Source organism: Marmota marmota, unplaced genomic scaffold, assembly GCF_001458135.2.
Source record: "Marmota marmota marmota unplaced genomic scaffold, marMar, whole genome shotgun sequence".
In the NCBI taxonomy this organism is placed as follows: domain Eukaryota; kingdom Metazoa; phylum Chordata; class Mammalia; order Rodentia; family Sciuridae; genus Marmota; species Marmota marmota.
The window spans coordinates 39531775-39557524 of record NW_026000057.1 but is presented as its reverse complement, the minus strand read 5'-3'; the positions used below and the strand labels follow the sequence as shown (position 1 = coordinate 39557524).

Here is a 25750-nt window from a genome sequence, read left to right as displayed (position 1 = left end):
AAGTAGTTCAACATGAAGGAGGCTGATATTATGATTTATAATTTTGATAACCGACTTTAATTTGTTACATGACTCTGGGTGGAGCACATTAATCAACTCTGATTGAAGGAGGCAGAATTATTCTGTGGTGCTAGAAATTGAACCATGGGGTGAGTATAACTCAGTGGTAGAGCTTCCTAGGTGTAAGATATTAATTTGAACGTGCCTATTCCTAGGTCAGTAGAGACTATAACCATCCCTCTTTGGTTCCCATTTGGCAAAGAGTTACTATGTAATTTAATATCACAGAATATTAGTACAGCTCTACCACTGAGCTATAATCCCAGCCCATCTCTTTAATTATTAAGAGGATAAGCTTTGGAGATGGTTATCCTTGCATTCCAATTTCATATCTACTACTTATGTGCTCCTTGATCTTGGGAAAGTCATTTTACCTCTTTGACTATTGATTTTCTTAACCTTTAAATTGGAGGTAAGAAAACTTACCTCTTTGGGATTTCATAGTATCATGGGTATAAGGCTCTTAGCCTAGTGTCTAATGCACTATAGTTGTTCAATAAGTAAACATACAAATAATAAAGTAATAAAGGTCTGATTAAGTGAACAAAGGAATAATGAATGAGTAAAAAATAAACTTGCCCTGAAAACAGAAGGGCCATTTTATACATAACTTCACACCATACCATACATGTGGCTTGTTTTGTAGAACCTGTTTCCCATCAGTTATCCAGACCAAATGAGATTTTTCTAGGACATAGAAAACCTACACTCAAGCATATAAACCCATTCCCTGGGACTTGCCCATGTAAGAAGTGCTGTCTTCGCAGAGGTGAAACATGGCTGCATAGTTGCCTGATATCCAGGATGGCTACCATTTCACTTCATGGCACTCAGTTATTTTGACAAAATATCCTAGAACACACAGCACCCTTCATATTATCCTGTGAGGGGCTCCAGTTTAAGGTTCCTCTGGCACCATAAGGGATGCAATCCTACTTATTGACTCTCCTCCACCCTACCCTGTTCTGTTCCCAGGCTCACACAGAGCAGCCCTGAGAGTAGGGTACCCAGAGGACAGAAATACCCCAACTTCACTTTGATTCTGTGGTTACCCACCAAAAGGAAAGTGGACCATCCCTCTGTTCCCCTGAAATTTCATCAAAACTCCATAAGCCCCACTTCATGCTGGCTCAACAGGAACCACATTTATCTCTTGAATGCTGGGTACCCTGGAATAATTCAGACTCTCTGAGCTTTACATTTTTCACATGTAAAAAGAACACACTTAGGCTAGCTGATTTCTGAAACTCCTTCCAGCAATCCCTTGGGGAGTGTACACCCTTCACTGGGCAATTATACAAGGCCTCGACATTTCTTGTACTTATATTTAATCCAAGTACTTGATTAAGGTTTTGCTGGGGAAATATGCCTTACCTCCCCAAATAAACTAAGAGCTGACTGCAAAGACGAGCACATCCCATTCTCCTTTGTATTCTCCCATGTTACCTAGGAGAGTGCCTCATCCTCAGCAGTTACTCAAAGAATGCTTACTAACTGTGTTCAGACAGGCCTTGGGTGTCTCACACACAATCTGAGGGGCAAAAACAGATGGCTGCTTTCTTGGTCTTTGAAATCCTCCTGTGGATATGGATTCAGTTTTGATGAAGGGAGGAGTATCTTGCTTGATGGTGGGCAGAGGCAGGGAAGTGGACAGCAATGGGGCCTGTCTCCTCCACTGGCTGGGTGCCAAGCACCCAGCATTATTTATCTGTGTTCAAAATGGAGGATAAAGCAAGTGGTGTATCTCTTTCATTGCTTCCATCTCCTGTGGCTTAAAAGTGAACCAGGAAGAAGATTAACATTAAACAGGGATGAGAGGTGGGAGGGAAAGGGAGAGAGAAGGGAAATTGCATGGAAATGGAAGGAGACCCTCAGGGTTATACAAAAGTACATACAAGAGGAAGTGAGGGGAAAGGGAAAAANTCTGCGGCCAATCCAGTCCACGGCAAGACCTTCTGGCACATCTATTCCTTCCTCAATAAGCCTTTCTCTCTGGGAACCATCCATATTAGCTCTCTCTATCCATTTCAGAGCTGTGTGGGCATAATATATCTACAATAGAGAAAACAGGTGTTTCTAATTTGTCTTTAAAAACTGAACATGGAACATAGATAAAGGGGATGAGTAAGCCTTCAGGTCACCGAGTAAAATTGTTAAGAGCCCGGTTTAAAAATGAGTTAGACACATCAGCAACTAAACCCCAACTATGCTGCTCCCAGATGTGTGTAACCAAAAGCAAGTTACTTAGTGTCTCAGAGTCTTAGTTTTCTTATTAGTAGAATAGGAATATAATATCAGCCTCATTAGGTCACATGATATGCATACATAAATTCTTAGTTCCTGGCACATAGTTCTACTCATTGTTTTTTCATATTTGATCATTGGGGGTTGGGGTTGTGGCTCAGTGGTAGAGCACTTGCCTGGCATGTGTGAGGCACTGGGTCCAATCCTCAGCACCACATAAAATAGGAATAAATAAAATAAAGGTTAAAAGAATATTTGATCATTAGTCAATGACATAGTCTTTGTACTGGAACACATCAGTGGCCTCTACAGCCTGAAAGGGAGCAATGATGTGTAATTTAATGAGGACACTAGGTAAGCTGTATCTTCTACTGTTCAGTACACAGCACTGCACTTCGGGGTGACTCAAGAGACATGGGTTCCTCTCAGTTTTCTAATTTATTTGCAGGACTGCTTTGGTTACCTAACCTCAGTTTTCCAGACTACAAAAATGAGGAAGTTACATATTTCCTAAGGTTCCTTTCATCTCTAAACTTACATAATTTTATTTTAATTTATCTGTCTTATCCAATTTTACAGGCACAAAGTTCTTTTTCAATCTAGTATGCAGGCTATCAGACATAAGAATTTCATCAGAGTATTAAATTGTCAGATGACAATTTAATGGAATTTGTGGAATTTTAACCGGGAGCTCATGTTTACCTAATAATCTCATCAATTATAGGTTTAGGTAAACATATGTGCTCACGATTAAAATTCCACAAATTCCATTAAATTGTCTTCTGGCTCATAGCATTTTTAATAGGCTATTATTTAATGAGTTCCCATTTTGTGAATGAATTATTATTTGATGAGTTACATTCATAAAGAAGAGGTAATATTTCATAAAGACAAATATGGGTACTTCTCATGAAAAAACTCTACTAGAACTGTGTTTCTCAAACTCAAATTTGCATATGAATCATCTGGAAATCTTGTTAAAATGTAGATTTGGATTCAGTGGACTGGAGAGAAGCCTACTAGTCTGGAAGTTGTATTTTCAGGTGATGTTGATGCTAGTTGGGTCAAATACCAGAGTTTGAGTAGCAAGAAAATAAGAACATTAATCATTAAGTTAGTTAATGGAAATATTTTAAAAGTAAATAAACATATTCTGGATATTTAAAAAAAAAGAAGAAACAAAAGAGGGACTGGTCAGCCTTAATAATATAGAAATTCTAAGTTACATAAAAAACTTTTATGTAAAATTGAGTATTATATAAATAATGTTGCAAGACTGCCATTCCCACAACAGTCATAAAACTGTGCTTTCGGATTTTCATAGTTCAAAGGTCATGCAATTCCCTCTCTCAATGACATGTATTAAATGCAAATTACTAATTTATACTTTGACCCAACCTTAACTCCCTATTCTTCCCACTACTAGCAAATAATCAAAAAACCTATTTATGGAGCTCCTTTTGCATGAACTTGTGCTAGTCTCCCATCCTCATCTCCAAAGAGGAAACTAACCTGATAATCCTGTACAATCATCCCCAATAAAATCAGTGAATCCCAGCAAGAACCCTGCAAAGGGATATGATAACAGGAAAGCCTTATGATTTCCCAAATGATGTTCCACTATCTACATGTAAGTTGTTACAGGTCTAATCATTCTCAGTTTAACAGAAGATTTTCAAGTAGCCAATGTCATCTGTTAGGATAATCTCCTCTGTTCTGTCTTTATAGCACACTCACATCTGTTCAGGCAACAAACCCATACCTTATTTTCCACAGGGTCATGATCTAGTGCAAAAACTGTTCCCATCTGCTTGCTGAGCAGGGTTCCATAATCTGTTCCATCAAAGTGCATATGACGAATATCTTGAGAATTGGCAAACATCAAAAATGGTTGTGGTCCTGTTAATTAAATTTCCAATATGTCTGTGTTTAAAGCATGCCTTAAAACACAAAAGGCACTTCTACTCTTCCCTTTCATTGCACCCTCTTCTTCAATTTCTACAATGTTAGTCTTCTAGTTTCCCACCAGTGTGATATAGGCAAAAACAGGCAGGAAGCCATTCTGTACCATGAAGTAGCACATTGCCAAAATTTTATCACTAGATTCTTCTTCTCTAGATGTCTGCTTTTAAAATGCAAATTACTTTTAAAAAGCCACACTAAATTACCAAAAGCATAATTAAATGATGCAAATCTTAGGGCTGTAATCTCCTTGTATCACACATATTAAATTCATATTAGAATAAATAAACTTCCTTGACCTAGGCTCTTCTGAAAGGGACATGTGATTATTTAAATTTATAATAAGACCCCTTGAGTATTCTCAGTACTCAAATTATACTATATTACTGAGGCCTTGAAAAGTTGAGAGTATTGTGCTCTAAGTCCAGCTATATAGAATCATTATTATGTTATTCCAATTATCAGCATAATTAACGTTCAGGAGAGATGAAATGCATTTGGCATAAATCTAAGATTTCCAAGGCTGTTGAAGGACACAAGAAATAAATATCAGAAGATGAGAAAATAGCAGAAGCATACAATTTAATATTAAATTTTGACATGAAAAGAACAGAATTTATCAAAGTATTATAATTATTGCATTCACTAGAGAAATGAAAATCAAATCAACAATAACAAATATTATTGAACACCTCTTAACTATAAAGTATATAAGTATATACTTAAATACTATAAGGTATTTAAGACTATTCTGGTCATAACTTTCTTTTTTTATTTTTTTGGTAATACTGGGGATTGAACCCAGTGCCTTGTGCATGCAAAGCAAGCACTCTACCAACTGAGCTATATCCCCAGCCCCCATAACTTTCTTATCTACTAAAAATACCATATATGACATTATGGCAAATATTTTTTGCTGGATGCCAGAAATATTCTTTAAAAACATGATTATTATTTATGTTATAATTAATTAATTATTCATATTCATAAGATTCATTTTCCATTTCCAAAAATAAAAAAATCAGATCTTCTATCAAGAAGCCAAAAGCAATTCAACTTCCCATCTTTCTAAATAAAATACTTTCATGTTATCTTTTGCAGAAACACACTTCCAAACAACCCCAGCACTAACCTGAAGCAGCACAGCTTTTTTGGTCTGGTTGTAGGTCATACCCAGGAAAGCAACTACATTCCCAAGATACTGGGCTGAGAGGAAGACAGAGCTGGCTACAGCCACCGTTATCAGGTGATGAACAGCCTACAAAAAACAGTTGCTTTGTAATGATGTTAAGTCATTCAATATATTATAATTTTCACCAAAGTATGGAATGTACCAACTATATGTTGATTTTGAAAACCACCTCCTCAATCATTCAGACAGCTGCAATCAAGTTTATTTTTCAGAATATCCTAAGTGTCCCCCTTCAGTAAACTCAACATCTTGAATGATAATGCCTCACATTCCAATGACCCCCATCCTCTTGTTGCAACCCTGAGTTCAAGAACAAGCATGCTGACAACTGGTTGAAGAACACAGTAAGTTTTAGTGGGTGTGGTAGCTGGTCTAACTCTTTCTAATGAGTAATGCATTTTTTTCTCTCTTGCATTTTCAGTCTCTTGACTTCTTTTGCATTTCCTAGATTTTAAAAAATCTTAATTGGCTTTACTTTTAATTCTAAAAATGGGCACACTTCCAGCAGAATAGAATAGACAATATGATTGATGTATGTACATTCCATGTATGTATTATATGTCAAAATATATTCTGTCATGTATGACTAAAAAAATAAATCGTATGGTATAAATTAAAAAATGGGCACACTTTATCCCATAAAATTAGCATTCTCTTCTATTTTTTTTTAATATTTATTTTTTTAGTTTTTTTCGGTAGACACAACATCTTTATTTTTATGTGGTGCTGAGGATCGAACCCAGTGCCCTGCGCATGCCAGGTGAGCGCGCTACTGCTTGAGCCACATCCCCAGCCCCTCTCTTCTATTTTTTTATTTAAAAATCATAAAGCTGTCCATGACTTTTCTTTTAATCTCGGGTTATATCCAGACTTCTTTATGCATAAACCTCTATAAAGATAAAAGTAGAGAGTTCCTTATTAGGTGCAATCAACAGACTGAGGACACTCTGCCTCTGCCATCTCATTCAATCCAGGAGGCAAGTCAGTACTGTTACAGATGAGGAAGCAAAGACTAAAAGAGGTCAAGTAACTATAGTCTAAAACACACTGCCATAACTGTAACTGTTAATACTACCTAAGGACTAACTTCAAAGCCCTTGATCAAAACCACTACACTACGCATCTTTTCTAAAAAGAAATTTAAATCTATATGTTAATCTGTTACATAAATATCTTTCAGTGTGTAATACTGGAAAATCTATTCTCCTTTGGCAATAAGATCAGTTTTGGGGTATCACTTAGAAAATGTTTATATTCAAACCAATAAGAGGCAAATAAACTCACCACTACATGTTTTTCCATCTCTCCCAAGCACTGAGCCTTCAGGACAGAAACACAGGGGCCCATCTGATGTCAGAACACATCCATGGCTGCATTTAGATGCATTGCTTGGACAGGAAACGAATGCTAATTAATGAAGAACAAAGTTAAGATTAGTGTTAAATCAGAGTTGTGAAACTTTATTACAATCTGTTGCTAACAAAAAGTGTTCTCCTGAAAAAAAAGAAGTTAAAAAAAGAACAAACATTTATGAAATGCCATGGTAATTGTAGGTATAAAGAAAAAATTTCAAATCTGTAAACTGAAAGAGTTCTGATTTTGGAAAATGTATCCAGTTTCTTCTGAATTTCTATTATCTCAAATAAGATTTTTCAAGCTCTTAGTCATCAAAATTCTGAGAGTTTTGGAACCTGAAGAAGTGATTCTCAAGTTCACCTGGAAAACAGATTTCATGTACCAAAAAAAAAAAAAAAAACTAAGGACATTTTATGAGCATGATTAGGTGTAGGAAGAAAAATGAGAGGCTCTTAACAAATATTAAAATGTATGATAAATTATCATATATGCATAATAATGTGCAATCATTAAAATAGTGGAGAATGGGTGTAGGAATAGACAGAAGATAATACAACAGGACAGAAAGCTCAGATTAGAAAAGATTAAAGTATACATAAGAACATACTGCGTAAGATGTTATTTTAAAATTAGTAAGCATGTGAAAGATCATCCAATAATGGTATAGAAATAACTGAATAATGATTCAGGAGAGAAATGTAAATCTCTACCCTATAGCAAATATTAAAATAAATTCCAAGCAAGGCAAATATGACATTGCATATGTAACATTAAACTTCTAGAAGGTTTGAGAATCAAGTGAGATTACATTTGCCACACTTGGTACACAGTGGGCCCTATGAGGAATTTACATCCTGTACTTCAGTATATTTGCCAGTGGGCAAAATTTGTGATATTAAGAGAGGGGCAAATTTCATAGACAAGCACAAGCATGCTGGGTAATTTCCAAGAAATTCATTATTGTTAGGTCCTTAGGCCAAAGTAATTCCATTTTGAAAATCAGCACCTGTCATTTTAAGAATCCCACCCAGGCATGACCTTCTCGTTAAGCCATCTCCGAAGAGTCCCTAACTACTGAAACCACAACAAAGATGCCAAGTAACAATCACAGGACCCTGGGTTATTTTGGTTTTTGATATTTTTTAGTTATACATGGACACAATATCTTTATTTTGTTTATTTATTTTTATGTGGTGCTGAGGATTGAACCCAGTACCTCACATGTGAAAGGCAAGCTCTTTGTCACTGAGCCACAACCCCAGCCCCCTGGGTTATTTTTTAACCACTTCATTGTACATGACTATATAGTTAAATTTTTTCAGCAGGCTGTTGCTCCTTGAAGAAGGGCAGCCTGGCAGATATTCTCTGTAAATAAATCTTTGCTTGACTCAGAGAAGTGTCTCTTATGGATATTTGCACCAGCTACCCTAACAATTATCATTCATCCATTTCAATGTGCCTGCTTTCATAAGCATAGACGATATCTAGACTGACTTATTCCACCATCTTTGAAGAAGGAATATGTTAGAGTCTGTAAACAAGTCAAAATAACACCTGGCATTTTGCCAGGGGAATGTTAGAGTTGTAAACAAGTCTGGATGGTGCCTGGCAAAATGCCAGAGGGAGTGGTTTGAGAAGTAACAAAAGCGAGCCATTAAGTGTGGAGATTCCTTATTGGTTGACTGATGTATCTAGTTTATGCTAATTAGATAAGCTGTGTGGAATGTATAAATACTGCTCCTGTCCTGCAATAAACGGCTCCCACTCCTGCTGTATCAACGTACACAAGTTATTCGTCACCCCCCGGTTATTTTGCTGCAGCCAGACGGGCTGCGGCAGATGGTGGCCCGTACCGGGAGCCCCAGGACACTCGGGGGTAAGTGACGAAAAAAAAGCTGCCCGTCCATAGATAGGATGGGAGCAAATCTGCTCGTCCCTAGGCAGATAGGGCGAGAGGAAAAATGACCATTTCGAGAAAATGGAGAAGATTGATACAGTATGTTTGTGTCTTGTTTTGTCTCAGTGTATTGTATTGTCTTTGTGATGAAAATATGGAAGGGGTGAGAAGTAAATTACTAAGGGAAGAAGGCACCCCAGTGGAACCAAGAATAGTTAGGGCATGTGTTGATAAGAGCCCAGGAACTCTAGTCAGAAAGAAAAAGAAAGTTCAGAAGAAGAAGGATTATCAGGAAAAAAGTTGCAGCAAAAGGCTATTACTAAATACTTTTCGTTACCGGAGGGTGCGTGAAGCGGAGAGGCGGCTGCCGAGTGTGCAAGCCGGTCACAGCGCAGCAAGGATTTTCCAAGAGGCGGCGGCGACTGGCCCTTCCCCGCCTCCTGGCCGGGGAGCTGGCTCTTCCACTGCCGCGAGCCCAAATCTAGACCTGACCTGGAGGCACAGTCTCGCAGGCTCTTGCTCCCTGTGCCCAGTAGCAGTTTGAGTCCGGGACACTCCCCAGGGCCATCTGGGGCTGCCCAGGCACTACAGCCAGCAGAAGACGCTACTGGTGTCCCTGATGTTTGGTCATTTTCAATGCCAATAACTAAGCTACAATGGTTCTCCCACACCTGGAAGCTGATGAGTAATGAGCACTATTAATGCTTATTTCAAATGCAAAAAAACCTTGAGATAATGTACTAAATTGTTCAGAAGGTTGTTTTCTTAGTAGAATGCTACAGGATTTTCTTTAGCCATCCGGAGTTCCTGCCTTCGTCCCAGTGCCGGTAAAGACCAAGGTGGAAGAATTTCCAGTGTTGCTGAAAACCGGACAAGACTTTGGCTGAGAAACAGACGAGACTTCGGATCAAGCTAGCTGCCTGCAGAACTTACCTGGACTGTGATTTAAGCTAGCTGCCTGCAGAACTTACCTGGATTGTGATTTACCTGGACTGTGAGTTGATCTATTGAGACACTGCTTTACCTGGACTGAGACAACAAACTGTAATGTACAACAAATTGTTACTTGGTATCTTTGCTAACGGTGTCATTGCTGGTGTCATTGCTGGTATAATTTTTCCAAGGGCTTCTTGCATGGAGCCATCAATTGGCTTGGTATTGTGGCATTTTGTATCCTCCCTTTCTGCTTGTATCAGGTTATTTATGGTGTTTCTGTAAAAACCACTATGGTCGTTATTTAAATTAAACAAAAGGGGGAAATGTTAGAGTCTGTAAACAAGTCAAAATAACACCTGGCATTTAGCCAGGGGAATGTTAGAGTTGTAAACAAGTCTGGATGGTGCCTGGCAAAATGCCAGAGGGAGTGGTTTGAGAAGTAACAAAAACAAGCCATTAAGTGTGGAGATTCCTTATTGGTTGACTGATAATTAGATAAGCTGTGTGGAATGTATAAATACTGCTCCTGTCCTGCAATAAACGGCTCCTACTCCTGCTGTATCAACGTACACAAGTTATTCGTCACCCCCCGGTTATTTTGCTGCAGCCAGCCGGACTGCGGCAGGAATAGATAATAAACATGAGTTGAAACTCTCATTTGTACTTAGCCATACTAGTAGATTCAATAAAAAAAATTTATCTTAAGGTATCTGAATATTTAATCCTAAATTTGCACTGGGAATATCCATATACATTTAGAATGTATCTTTTTCTTTTTAATATGTGTATTGCCAGCATTGATGCCCCCAAAGACCTAGAAACAATGACTTACTCAAGCACAGATTATATTATATATATATGTGTGTGTGTGTGTGTGTGTGTGTGTGTATCCCAACCCTGGTAGTTTTTATCTTAAATATCTATAGTAAAATCTAGTTATCCATATTTCAAAAAGCAAAACAAAATTAAGCTCCAAGGTAATTCTGATGCACACTGCTAACTGAAGACTATCAACCCATCATAGTTCACTGAAAAACATTATTGAAAATTAAGAAGAATAATGCAATAAATACTTGTTTTTGTGACTTACGATGGCATCGTTTTCCATCAGAAAGCAGAACAAATCCTGCAGGGCATGTGCAATAATAGGATCCAGGAATGTTCTTACACCCAAGAGTACAGCCATGATTCCAAAAGGCACATTCATTGACATCTACACAATGACAAAAGGAAATCACAATCAAATGGTTGTTTCTGAAAATAAACTGTGATATTACTAATTAGTAAGCACAAAGTAGGGTGGTATATGCTGTAACTGACCATGGGAAGGATGTTTTTCCAATTCTCAGAAAGAGAAAAAGAAGTCAGTCCGATGATCATGAAAGGCATTTCTACTGTGTTATAATTTATACTGATTTTTTTGGACTAGAATTAACTTTTGATAAAAATATAGCACTATATGCCTTGAAACGATACAGCATGCCATTCAAGTTAGGAACTGTTGGAAGTTTCTTAATCAGTTTGGACAATTCCTATTCTGCTATTTACTTTTCTCAAGACCAAGGGGAGCCCTTCCCCTAAAAGTAGAAACACTCCTTAGCAGCTTTGCTCCAACTGAAGCGCCAGCCTTCCAGCTCACAGCTTCTGCACCTCACAGCTTTTCCCATTGGTGCCCTGTAAGCAGGGGACTATAACTGTTGTAGGGACAAACGAGGCAAGGCACCGAAGACAGCAGGAAACAGTTTTATTTGGCTGCAGCCAGGTTCAGAGGGCACAGCCCTTGCTGTAATCAATCAATCCCCCGAACCCAGAGTTCAGGGAGTTTCAGAGTTTTATACCCAGCATGTAAGGGCAGGGGCTCAGAAGTTCACAGTCTGCAGAAGTTCACATAAAAGCAGCCTTTTCTTTCACTGTTCTGGACATGTTAACTCTTCAAGGACAACTCCTGAAAAGGGGAGAGCTTCTTTCTATCCTCCCCCTGCCAGCTGTTACCATGGAGCCCATTTGTAACTTATCTAAAAATGTAGACATCTCTGTGAAGCCCAGCTCAAGGCCAGAGGCCTTGTTTGCACATTTCTTCAAAGTACTATACTGGATACCTTTGTGAAAAACTAGTAAGGAGGTGTCCAACACCTGGAGTGCTGGTATCCTCTTGACCAGTGGCCAAGTAAACAGGGTGACAAGAAAATAGGAAGTTTATCTACATTGGACTCTTTTTCTGACAGTCCTAAAATCAGCCATGGTGAAGGGGGCTTCTCTGTGGAGAAAGGGGATGCCCCTTCATAACTAGGTGCCAGATTTACCGGAAACTGATGCCACTTTATGTTTCCTGCAGCCATTGGGTTCTTTTCTTCCCTAAATCACAGCACCTTCCAGGAGAAGGGATGCAGACATCTCCTGGGTTCATTAAATAGGGCTTGGAATTTTGAAACAGGAGGCGTCCTAGAGGACTAGCCTGAGCCTCAGTTTTCCTCCTTCCAGATTAGATCTTTATGGAATAGATGTGACAGTCATATGCTCTGAGAATCCGATGGTAGCTATGGAACCGCTCTCTTAAAAAGTGCCTATCCTGAAATTTTGCACAAAGTCAAACGCAAAGAGGCTCAGAGAATCCCCTCCCCCTCCTTATCAAAACCCCTGAGCAGCCTCTGTATTTGAGATAGGAACACAGGATATTGTTTCTAAAAAAGAGACCTCGGAGTATTATAAAGACTTTAAAAACAGAAGAAAAAATAAATAAAAGTGCTCTCCTGGGTTAAAGCAAGCTAACTTGAAGTCGATTTCCCGGTGAGGCCCTCCTGGCCCCTGAAGACAGTTCTTGACGTCCGACACTCCCCCGCCCTCCGCGGGGCGTGCTTTACCTTCACAGGACTTCCGGTCTTGGCTGAGCGCGTAGCCCTCCGCACATGCGCACAAGCGCGACTTGGAGTTCTGCCCGCACGCTCTGCTGCTGCAGTTAGCTTTCTTTAGTTTGCAAAGTTTCTTTTCTGGAACAGAAGATGGTTTATTAGGAACCTGTGGATATGTGTTTTGACAGAGGACAGTGCTCCATCCCTGCACGGTTCTTAAACTGGCTTCTCTTGTCGCCTCTTGCCACGGTGGCGCTGCTCTGGAGTCCGCTGTAGCTGGGATGCGCCTGCATTTCAAAGTCCTTATTTCTTTAATTGTCTTATAGTAGCTCTCAGGATAGGGCGTCCTAAATAGCTGGAGATGTCATTCCTTGGGTTGCTAATAGTACAATCTATCTGCTTTTTCATTCTAACATAAAAAGCACATAAACAAAATTCTGTTCAAGAAATAAAAAAACAAAAAACTTAAGCACATCTTTTCCTGAGTGTAATATTTACAAGTCAGAGGCAGATGGTATTTAACTGTTTTTATGATTGTTATTTTAAAAAAATCTTTCAGACTTAATGTATATTATTTATTGCTATATGTCTTTATCCCCAAATTTCTGAGTTTATTGCTGACACATCCCATATGTTATGAACTATCCCAAGTGAATTGGAATTTGCTCAATGAAATGGGTGCTTGGGTTGAATTAGCTACAAATTGGGTTGAGTTAGGTGTGTTTGCTTGCTTACGTTATAGTTATAGTTATCTATTTTGGGGCGCTTGAGTTAGATTATCTATACTGAACCAACTTGATATATGACCAACTTAGTACCTCTGTTTTTCAAAGCCCAAAGTCAAGGGCTAACCTAGTAGTAGCATGTATATCCTGTTTCAAGAGTTTAACAAGATTTTTGCATCTTTTGCTTCTTATTTTTTTGTCGATTTTAATGACAGAACCTTTGTAAAATGCTATGGGAAATACAGATAAGCTTAAGTGTGGGGACAGATGCCCAGAATGCAGGTAGACATGAAGCAGTGATCTGGCAGAAGGTAAAGGTCAAGGAAGAGCACTGGGTCATGGAGCCTGAAGTCTGGCATGGTTAAGATCTGCTAGAGATTGCATAATGAGAAGAGCACAGGGTCTCAGCCAGGACTGTGGAGAACACCAGCACTGTTGGGGGAAACACAGAAAACAAATCAGCAAGAACCTGAGCAGAGCAGTTGCAGCTGGGTCCTGTTCCCCCAAGTGCATTTGCTCTCTGATCTTTTTCTTTACTTCTAGAGATGTTCCCTTCACTTGACTTGACCTATTTCCTTCTATTTCAAATCACTCTTACAAGATAAAATTTCAGCAAATTTGGTTAAATGACCTATAATTGGCTTTTTATTTTCAATCCATGAATCAAACAGCATTTCATCTATTAATAGAGGGGTGCTACACTGGGCATGGCAGAACAGTCTGGTTTTGTATGGCAGTTTGAGCAGAAACAAGAAAATGGCCTAATAAAAAAAAGTGGACTGGTTAACATCAGGTTATTCCAGCTTCCTTTCCAGGTAAAGGTTAAAACAGGGCGGACTTCTTTATCATGCTGGGGAGAACTGACAGGTTTGGGGATTTATCCATCACCTTTTCCTGATATCATAGGAGGTTAGATAAACAACTTGGTTTTGGTTTGGGGATCTGGAACTTCAGTATGAATGACTCCATTATGATTAGGTCTGCTGGAGCCTCATGCAGGAGCTCTGTTCAAGTCAGTGGCCTCTGATAAATTTTACCACTAAAAATGTTCTTGACCAACAGCCGCAGAATTCAATAGAAACATATTTTTGTTGCATTGAGAAAATCCCAAGTGTACAGAGAACATATTCCCCTCTTGGGATTCTAGTTTGTTATGAGGGAGAGCCTTCATACCAAAATCTATTTTTTTTTGATTTGCATTTCCTTGAATGCAAACTTTATTTATTTAAAAAAATTTTTTTATTGGTTGTTCAAAACATTACAAAGCTCTTGACATATCATATTTCATACATTTGATTTAAGTGGGTTTTGAACTCCCAATTTTACCCCAAATACAGATTGCAGAATCACGTCGGTTACACATCTACATTTTTACATAATGCCCTATTAGTAACTGTTGTATTCTGCTACCTTTCCTATCCTCTACTATCTCCCCTCCCCTCCGCTCCCATCTTCTCTCTCTACCCCATCTACTGTAATTCATTTCTCTCCTTGTTTATTTTCCCATTCCCCTCACAACCTCTTATATGTAATTTTGTATAACAAACAAAATCTATAATCTGCATTTTTATAGATTCCAGAGTGACTCTGATGCTGGGAGTCTTCATGCCAAGCTGAGAAACAATGGCCTAATGTTCTGCTGAGACATTCCACCTTGACCGTAGTTACAGGTAACTCCATTTAGTTGGTCCGTGTTCTTTCCTTAGTTATTTTAACTTGTATTTTTTTCAGTTTTCTTGGCAGAAATAAATGTGAAATTAATCTTGCCAACTCTCTATACAAACTGCAGTATTGCTTACTAAATTTGTTAAGTTCTACATTGAATAATATTTTGGAAAAAAAATTTTCCTTATCTATGCTTTTTATGCCAATTATGTAGGTATATTCACATATTTTTCATGTTTCTGCATGCTACACTTAAGCTATCAAATTTTAATCAAGCAAAATTTAAAATGGCTCAAATTTTAAGTGAATGACAAAAATTAGAAACTTGTAAGATTATTGAGGACAAAATTCATCCTCTTCACATTTCTTTTAAAAAAAAAGGTAATATTTTTAACTTTGATTTGTTTTCCTTTATAAATGAACCAACAAACTCTAGAAAAGTCTATATTGGCACTGAGTAACACCAAAACACTACACTTTCTTAAGATAACAAAAACTTCACAGATTATGCTTCCTGTAATTGTACCTTATAAAAATCTTTCCAAGCCCAGCATAATAGATGATTATAGAAATAAAAAAATCAGGAAAATCAAGTTTTGTCTGTTCTGTATTTCACAGGCAATTGCTTTATCTCCTTGACCTAAGTTTCCTAATCCATGAAATGAAAATGTTGAATTAGATATTCTCTCTCATTCATATTCTTTCTCTCTCTCTCTCTCTCTCTCTCTCTCTAATTGGCGCTCTCTCTCTCTCTTTCCTACACACATATGCATGCACTTGCTCTGCCCTCCCCCTTTTTAAAGTGCTGTGGTTCAAAACAATTAAATGTTTTTGGTAAATTTTTCTAAATTTATACCTCTAAAGATTCTCAAACCTTAATTACTGCCTACAACACGGTAACACGGACCAGACTGTCTAATGAAGAAAATGATCAATGTCTAGGGTATAGGAAATGACCCAGAGAATCTTCTAGATCCTGTATTGTAATCTTTTTTTTTTTTTGTACCTTTCTATTATTTCTCACACCTGGCCCATGTATGTTCTAATCATCATCATCATCACCATTATCTCCATCATGATTATATGTATTATTTTTTTTTGAATGTTGTTAAATATTTATTCAAACATTTATACTTTTAAACAACAACAAAAAGACAGAAAAACAATAACAACAAAACACCTGCCATTTGTATGATTATATGTATTCTTTTTCCATTAATAGGTAAGGCACATACTCTACTCACATATGTAGTCTCAGTAACACCTAGCATGGGGTCTTTCACAATATAGGTACATAGCAAACATGTGGAATACATGCACAAGGTCCTGTGATCATGTCACCTGCTCTCTCACTTCTTTAATTCTTTTCCCCTTGGATTTCCAGTCATCTCAAACAGATGAGCAGACTGTGTCAGCTTAGAACTCTGTCCACTCTATCATGCTGCCAATGGTTTGAATGATGCTTATTAATCATTATTCTCCTCTGCATGGTTGTGTTGATGATGTGACCTGAATTCAGACACTAAACACTTTAAAAGGTCATTTTAGGAAATGGCCAAACACAGAGGATTGAGTGTTATATTTCAGTTTAATCTTCTTAATCTTCTGCTGTTCTTTAGCTTCAAAATAGGCCAAAGCTAGCACTCAGAATGTTGTTGCTGACCTCAGATAACACCCTTTCTCAGAGCCCAGCAGAGGGGTTTAATTGCCTTTGAGATCAATTAAAGTCCCTAATCGTGGAGTTTAATGTCCATGCCAACTGTGCCTTCAATCACTGCCTGACAAACACACAGGCATTCTTGAGCTTTCCTGCAGCCCAGTAAGTCTACAGTTTTTACCCTGGTCCAGTTCTGAAATAGTGCACATGGGATTCCCTAGCCTGCATTTCCCACCCCATCACATAAAATCACATTCCTCAAATTCTGTGTAAGACCATGCCACAAAGCTGTTCTAATCTCTTCCATTCAAACCCATTCACTAATCATTCTTGTAACTGAATATTTGCATCCCCAATATTTAGCACATAACAATAAAAATTTGAATAACACTTTATAAACCATCTACATTTTCACATTTAGTTTTCAGAACAAGTCCTGGGGTTTTGCAGAGCAATATTGTTTTCCATTTTATAGATTAGAAAATAGTGCCTTGTTAAGGAGCACATAGGTAATAAGGGGTAGAACGGAGGCTCAACCCCAAGCCTTCTGTTTGCAGGCTCCACCTCTTTACCATGTATGTATGAGGTGTTACATATGCACATGTGTGTATAAGTATATACATGGGCGTGTATGCATACATAAAATATAACTGGGTTTTGTGGAATTTCTGTAAAAACCTACAGTTATATTTTTGTTTCATTTGTTTATTGTCTTTCTCATTAGTGAGTTCTCAATAAATGATAACCTTAACTTCCTCAAAAAACTTCCCAAAGTATACACTACAGAAGTTTTTTTCTTCCCTGTTAAGAGATATACAAGGAAGAAAATACAAGAGTGGCCATTTATACTCCTGGAATTCATAATTACCATTGGAAAAAAAACTACCCAGAATTTAACTATTTGGTATTCATACTTATCTGAACCCTTTTAAGAATCAGAAAATAAACAAACCAATAACCTCTAGGAAGTTAAAAAATAAATAAATAATTTTTATTCTTAGAAAAGCCCCTCTGGCCCACTCAGTCTCTTAATAGTATATACTTATTTCTGACAAGTTCAACCAGCCCAGAACATAAAGGTAGAAAACACAGGTGTGGAAGCCTCCACTCCCATTGTGCCCATCCCACCCCACCTGCCTGCTAGATGGTGCATAGGTGACAGGACTCCATGGGCTCTCTTGCTGAGAGACTTAGAGCAACCTCAACCTTTCATTCCAGACACCAGTGTCAATGAATAGGAGGCAGGAGGTGATGAGGGGAATCTATTGTTCATCTCTCCCACACAGACTAGACACCTCTGATCAGGCTCCTCCTGGAGAAAGATGGTACAATTTGAATATCAAGAGGATAATAACTACCATAAATAGAAACATGTTGACTACTTGTTTAAATTCATGAGTTTATAAAGATGCTTATGAAAAAAAGTCACCTTTAGAGGATATTGGGAAACTAACCCTTTATTCTGAAAATGGGTAATTAAGGGATGGGAACAAGCTTTGAATTTGCCTTTCCTAGAAAAGCTCCTCCTCAACGGAATTGTATATCTGATGTGGAAAGTTTCTTCTTTATATAAGAATTCCAGATAGTAAATGTATAAGCAATGATACAGTTAGAAAAAAAATGGCTCCAGGCAGCGGTAATCAATAGCCATTATGGAAAAGGCTGATGGGAAACTATAGTTGATGGTCCAGGCTGGCCACCCCTGAACAGCTGATTAATCTTGAACATCACAAAAAGAATGTGAACCAGCCCCTATATGCCTCCTAAGGTGGTACAATAGGAAGCATAAACCCACAAAGCATCCTTGAAAAAATTCTGACTCTGATCAGGCTTCCAGACCTAAGCTATCAGTTTATGGGAAATACAGAAGGTAGAAAAAGATGATATCACCATGGAGGTATAATTTGCAAAATTCAGAAAGTGTAAAATTTAACAGGACAAAGAATCTGGTTTCTTTCTTTTCTTTTTTTTTTCTTCATTTATTGCCTTCACTGTGTTGCTGAGTCCACCCCAGGGGCAGATATAATATGTATAAATATTTAATGTGGTGCTGGGGATTAGAACCCAGGGCCTTGTGCATGCAAGCATGCACTCTACCAACTGAGCTATATCCTCAGCCCAAGAATCTGGTTTCTTAAACAAATAAATGGCAACAGAAATCCTCCAATTAGAAAACAAACCATAGACCCACAGACAGGCACATGGGAGTCAGCAAGATGTGAGAGCTGAGAGCAAAGAAGGAGACAACAAAATGATAGGAAGCAACTCCAAGCATTTAAAAGGCATTTCAAGAGACAGCCGTTTGGTGTCAGGGTAAACCTGTGTTATCAACTCAGCTTTGCCAAAACTAGTGCTGAACTTGCCCCAATGGCCTGTATCCTTGAAATTGTAACTCTAGTCACTAAGAAAATGTCAGTAATTTTAAATGATGTGAGGAAAATACTGCAATCTGTATATTACAAACATTTCTATTAAAAAACAGCTTTGTGTATTTAAAATGATTATTTAAAAATATTCATCTTTCTGCAATGATTCATTTCCAGGGGTTTCCAAATAACCCATGTTTTACAGAAAACTCTCCAGCAGAAAGAATCAGAATGAATTAGAGTCGTACCTGAGTAGTTTAAGCTACACTCATCTTCTGGAAGCAGGTACATTTCCAGATGGAGACAATCATCCTTTGTGAACTCACAGGAATAAAGACATTCAACAATATTTTTTACATGAAAAGAAGGAAAAGTCTTTTACATAGTGTTGATGATAGACACCTAGTTCCCAGAGAAATATACTTTTGAAACTCCCTTAGAAGCTTAAAACTGGAATCTACATTTAAAGAATCCAAAAAGAAAAAAAAATGGACCTTCTACAAAATAATATCTGTGAATAGTAAATTGCAAAGTGTCTAGAAGATAAGCTTGATATTTTTCCATTTGTACTAAGAAGTTCCCACATTGACTTGAGAGCCTAGGTGTCAGAGCAATCGGAGGGCTGGCTAAGTTTAATCATGCCTAACCAGTGTTATTAAGCCCACAAAAATGTGAGATCAATTCTATTTTTGAGTGGTTGGGGGAGGATGTTTGAATTTCTGAAATTAACAGAAAAGAGAGAGAGAAAGAAATAAGGTTTTGGCTCCAAGGTCTGTGCAAACTGAAACATTTAACCAACGGGAGGACACAGGTAGACAAGAATGTTCCACATTACAGGCTTTTCCCCAAAACAAATAGGCCAATCTAAGCTATGAGTGAGAGCACAGCTGTGGAGGCAGCACACTAACCACCTAGGTTCAATCCCAGGTCCACCACAGTGTGACCTTGAATGAGCTACTGTGATGAGGTAAGAGGACAAAGGGCAAATTGTTCTTCTTGGCCTAGGTTTACAGCCTGCCAGCCACTAAGAGGTCCCACGTTAACTCATGGTTCCTCAGATTCCTAGTGTGGGTCATTTATCCACCCTCAGACAGTATCAGGGGCATCAGTAGAGCCAGAGCTCTCTCTCTTAACTCATCCATCACCACTGGGCACCAATGCTTAAGTCCCCCCACAGGTGGAAGTATGCCTAAAGCCAATTAATACTCCTAAACCCCAGACCATTGCTGCAAACAGACAATAAAACTCCTTTCTTTTGTTCCAGGGAACCATCCTGATGCTTTCTTGTTGGAGCTGTGTCTCCTTTCCCAAGTGGAGGCCCCAATAAAGGCTTTGCCTGTATATTCGTACTCCTGGGACTCATTTTCACTTCTATCATTGAATCAGAGTTCCCAGTGTCCAGCTTCAATGACATCCCTGAACTCCAGATTTTTTAAAACTATAAAATGATACCGATAATCACGCCAAATTCAAAAGATTGTTCTGAAGCTCAGATGACACTATACAGGGCAAACCAAGAGTGGAAAACTCTGTAATTATGGCTATTTCTGTTAGTCAGGAGGGCAATATTCTTAGATATTACATAGCTTTAAAATGGGTTCCTTAAAATTTAGGATGAGAGTGCAAAGGATATTTTTCAGCTCTTTTTTACTGAAGATCTCTAGGCATTGGGAGTTTAATGGAGAGGTATATTGCCTGTCTTGAAGGACTAAGGAAGTTTAGGGAGACAGACAATTATGGCAAAACACACTAAGCACCATGGGATAAGGGAAATTGTCCAAGAATATATGTTCCAAGAATACATTCTCTGAGAACTCAGTGGTGCATCAGCTAGCTTGGGCATGCAGTGGGTAGGGGAAGGTGTTCCTGAAGGAAGTAATGTCAGGACTGTTTCCTAGAAAATGACAAGAGAGCCAGTGAAGGGAGGAAGTGTTTTGCAGGTCTGGAGCAGAGAGAAGACAGAAGACCTTCCTTAGGGGAGGTAATCCAGTCTTTGAGACTGGCTGTGCTGTAAAGAATGTAACACAAACAATGATGCGAAATGAAACCTAGAAAAGAGCAGAGGGTTTTGTGAGCCAGCTGAAGAGAGTGCACTTGAGTTACTGACCATTGGGAGCTGTCACAAGGTTTTAACCAAAGAAGGAGATGATTAGGTTCTCATTTTTGGTGGCTTATGCTCTCTGCAGCATGGAAAATGAAGGCAGAGTGCCGGTCAGAAGAATTGTGGAGAGGGAGAACTATAGAGAGAGGCACAAGTGGCTAGATTATCGGGGGATAATTGGTAGGATTTGGAGACTAGTTTTATGGAATGAAGGTCAGAAGGAGGGAGGAATGGGCAACTCCTGGATTTCTGCCTTGGGAGGTGGGATGGATAAGGATGCTTCTTACTGATCTAGGGACACTGCAGGGAGAAGAGGTGAGAAGGAAGAAAAGAAAGTAGGTAGATCAGTTATTTCTTTTGAGCTTAAAGTATTTGCAAGAAATCCAAGTAAAAATGTCTAGAAAGTAGATAAGTATCAGAATCTTGATAAAGATATTTTTTACTAACTTGAACTCATGCACCCACTGCAGGACCCTGAACTTGGAGGGTATAGACAGCAAGCAGGTATAACCAAGAAGAAAGACCAGGACCACTTCAGGAGATGATCAGATGGTCTGCAAAACAGCATGGTGGTGAAAATGTAACTCTACCACTTTGACTTGGGGTTCAGCAATCAGCAGTGTGAAACTTCTGGAAAATCAGCCAGTCTGAATCCATGAACCAAGGACAAATCCTTGGAAAGCTCTGGGGCTTTTCTTTGGTCAACTGCACTGGTTAGACAGTCTTCATGGGACTGCCCCTTTTCATATAGTATGAATAGAACTCCAATGTTTTAAATCAGTTTTTCCTGTAGCTTTGCTCTGCAGCAGATCTTTGCAGCTCAACACTCATTATGCCTCAGAGTCTGATTTTTGTTTTGTTTTTTAATTTAGTCTAGAGTTCAAAAAAGAGATCTGATCTAGAAATAATTGATTTAAGAGTCCCTCGGGCTGCTGCCTAGGAAGTAAAACAGAAAAGTGCCACAGCCTGAATTGGCCTTAGAGAGTCACACTGCTCTTAACCATACGAACGGGTCTGAGAAATCCCACTTGAGAAAAAGCAACCTGTTTAAACAACTTGTTGAACTTAGCATATCTAAATCACTTGATCTTCAAAGATGTTTCCTTTCAAATAACCTCATTAATTCCCACAGAACTAGAGTTTTGTAGAACACGCTTTGATAAACTATAGTTTAGGTATTTCACAAGGAGAAATAAGTCTATTGAAACTCTTATTTGTGCAATAATTGTCTTTTATAGTAAAAAAATCCAGATTACAGGACTTTTCTCAGTTACCTCCTTATTAGCAGTAGCTTCACAACTAAATGTCTTGTAAAACTAATTACTTCTGTCTGCCTCACCAGAGCATCTGCTATTGTAGGCCAGATTCCCAGGTGGTATGTCTTTATATTTGAAGGGTATCAGGCACATTGAGAACCTGATGAAAGGTCTATACCATCTCCCTAGGGGCAACAATGACATATTTTCATCAAACACATGAAATCAAGAAATTCACAGATCTTAAAAGGTAAAGAATTCCTGCTTTCTAAAGCACTGAAAGAATTTAAACCTAACTAATCATGACCAAAGTAGCAATGCTCTTAAAATCAAAAGTTATTTCACTTGGAGTATGTTATTGTTTAGATGTGAGGTGTCCCCCAAAAAGCTCATGTTTAAAATAATGTGAGAAAGTTTAGAGATGAAATGACTAGGTTGAGACAGAATTCAGAATCTGTGTATTAATCCATCTGAATGGATTAACTGGGTGGTAACTATAGGCAAGGAGGGTGTGGCTAGAAGAGATAGGTCACTGGGGGTATGACCTTGGGATTTATATTTTGTCCATGATGAGGGGAGCAGTCTCTCTCTTCTTCCAGTTGTCACGTCCTGAGCAGCTTTCCTCCGCCATACCCTACCTTGATGTTCTACCTCACCATGGGCCCAGAACAATAGAGTCAGCCATCTATGGACTGAGACCTCTGAAACTATTAGCACCAAATAAACTTCTTCTTCTTTGAAATGGGTCTCTTTAGTCTTTTGGTCATGGCAACAAAAAGGCTGACTAAAACTGTATATGTGAAGTTCAGCCTTTGGTCTAGAACTGAAGTCAATCTCCAATTCCAGCTGACTTCTAGATTCCAGGTTTCTCTTTGGCTCTGCAGCTAACAGTGGCTTCCAGCCAAGTTCTATTATTGGCCACTTCATTGGAGGCTGCTCTTTAGTGAATCATTATAGGTTTTCTTCTGAAATTCTTGATTCCTTTTTTTAAAAAATATTTACGTTTAGTTGTAGTTGGACATAGTACCTTTATTTCTTTTTTTAAATTTTTTCTTCCTTCCTTTCCTTCCTTCCTTCCTTCCTTCCTTCCTTCCTTCCTTCCTTCCTTCCTTCCTTTCTTTCTGGTGCTGAGGATCGAACCTAGGGCCTTGCATGTGCATGAGCACTCTACTGCTGAGCTACCACCCCAGCCCAAAATTCTTGCTTTCAATGAGCATATTTAAATTCCCTATCAAAGAAACTGAAGAAAAGTGAGCACTGAAGAAAGAATGTGTTGATGATAGATATAAAATATAAACTGAGAGATTGACGGTCAGGAATTTTTTCCCCCAAATTCATCACCATCTGTGTAATCCTGGAGAATTCTCTCCATTTCTTCAGTTTCTCAACTATGAAATAAGTTATGCCTATCCTTACTGTCTCCCAATATTGCTTGATGAATCAATAAGATAATGGCCATAAAAACACTTTGGAAACTTCAAGGCTATATATATAAAAAAAGAGAGAAGTTGGTTATGATTGCAGACATCTGTAACTATTATGAACAAGACTAATAACTACTTATTCAAAGTAGTTGTTGTTATGATTTTGTGATGTGTCATCACCACTCACACAATGAGTTGTATTTGAAGTCATTTTGAGTCAAATCTCCCATGAGAGGCATCTGGCAGTACATCCTGTTCATTACCTTTATGTGTGGACTATATTCACCTTCCTAAAATGATGCTACCTGATTGTTGCAAGTTAATGCAGTACTACAACCCATAGTTCAATTATATTCCCTCAAATTGTGCTTTGTAAACCCAACTAAATCAATTTTTTAGAATAACTCGTAACATGTAAATAGATGCTTCATCTATTGGAATTTATTTTATTCTCTAAAGTTTCTTATTACTTGCATTGAAAGTATAGTCATCACTGACGTTAAATGATAGTTTCTAGCTGGGTTTTTTAATAAACCAGATAACAAGCATTGGCATTATTAGTTAACTGCCTAAGGATATAAGAAATAACAAGTTCGGGGGTAGGAACATGGCGGCGTGCGCAGAGAGATCAAGTCTCTGACCTCTTCAGCTGCGCGGGCATAGGGAGTCGTAAACCGTCTAAATGCTGTTTGCTCAGGATCACTAGGCAATGCTGAGCTGACGTGGATCTGGGGCGAACAGTCTGGGCCTCTCAGAACACACACCGAGCCCGGATCGGCTAAATTCAAGCCCCAGTTCGCCTGCTTCTCGCAGACAAACTGCTGTGACTCAGCACTAAACGATCCCACTGAAACAACTGGTCGGCCCTTCTGAACCTACGGAGGTAAATGCCAAACGAGCCTTCATAGGCAGTGGCCACAGGATTGAAACGGGGCTTGGGAGAGCCAGTCAGGACCCACCCGTTGCATTGGTCACCCGGCAAAGGGAAACGAACTGTCGACATTTGCATGGGATACCACCATTGCCGAGAACTGACGTCACCAGAATGCGGCGGAGGAGATAACTTCATTGAAACCAGCGGCGACAGGTGTGTAACCCCCTAGCCCTCCCTCTCCACACAGTGGGGAAACCTTAAGGGCCCCTCCCAGCTCTGACGTGAGAGCGATAGCCAGACCCAGGGAATCAGGAGTGGCGCAGGACCGGGGCACAGAACTCCCGGCTACCGCTCCCACCAGTGCTGACAACTGAGGTCTCTTGCACCAGCTACTGGGGGTGTGGCTACCGGAGGGCAAGCAAAATTCGCTGAGGGTTCTCAGCCCCAAGCTCTACAAACTTAGGGTCTGAGGGAATGGCAAACAGGAAGAGTGTGCCCAGTCGTTCATGAAAACAGGGCTCCCGGGAGCAGCACACCTGGCGTGTAGCTAGTATTGTGGTGAGCGTCACTGGTGAGCGGGGCCTGGCTTGAGGAAAAGTGGGGAAGTGACTAGACACAAGAGAAGGCCCTAGGCACTCAGGATTGGAGACCCACCCAGTCTGGGAGGAGGAGCTGCTGCACAGTGATTGGTTCCCGCATATTGAGAGGAGAAGCTTGGCCCGGTGGGCACAGCTCCACCTACTGGAAGAGAAGTTAATCAAACTCTAAGACTGCATTTATTAATTTTTTTTTTTAATTTGGGTTTTTTTTCATTTTTATTTATTTTTTTGTTGTTTTTTAAATTTTTTAAAATTTTTTAATTTTTTTAAACTTTAATTTTTATTTTTTATTATTTTTTCATTTTTTTTCTTTTTTTATTTTCTATTTTTTTTCTTTTGTCTTTTCATTTCTTTTCAATTTTCTTATTCCCCCTTCCTTGAATTCAACCTGCTTACTCTCATTCTCTTTAGTGACTTCTTCCCTTCCCTTCTAATACCTTTCCTCCCAAGCATCAAATAAATTTATAGGAGTAAACAATAACTCAGCAGTCAAACAGAACAAGAAGTAACATGAGCAGCATGAAAAAGCAAGGAAGAAAAGGAGTACAAACAATGCAGGACAGCCTAAATATTCAGGAGGACCTAGA

The 25750-nt window shown here is 38.8% G+C and overlaps 1 protein-coding gene and 1 non-coding gene across 2 annotated transcripts in view; both read right to left on the bottom strand.

The window, feature by feature from the left end:
- The window catches only part of Egf (epidermal growth factor), a 91878-nt gene that overhangs the window by 39846 nt on the left and 26282 nt on the right, over positions 1-25750 (bottom strand). The window contains 6 exon segments of the mRNA XM_015484643.2: positions 1952-2112; positions 4067-4203; positions 5399-5524; positions 6743-6865; positions 10738-10860; positions 12509-12634. Coding sequence (XP_015340129.1) covers positions 1952-2112; positions 4067-4203; positions 5399-5524; positions 6743-6865; positions 10738-10860; positions 12509-12634 — 796 coding nt within the window.
- Positions 5047-5119, bottom strand: Trnaa-ugc. Its single transcript has one exon. It is a non-coding gene; the product is annotated as a tRNA-Ala (tRNA).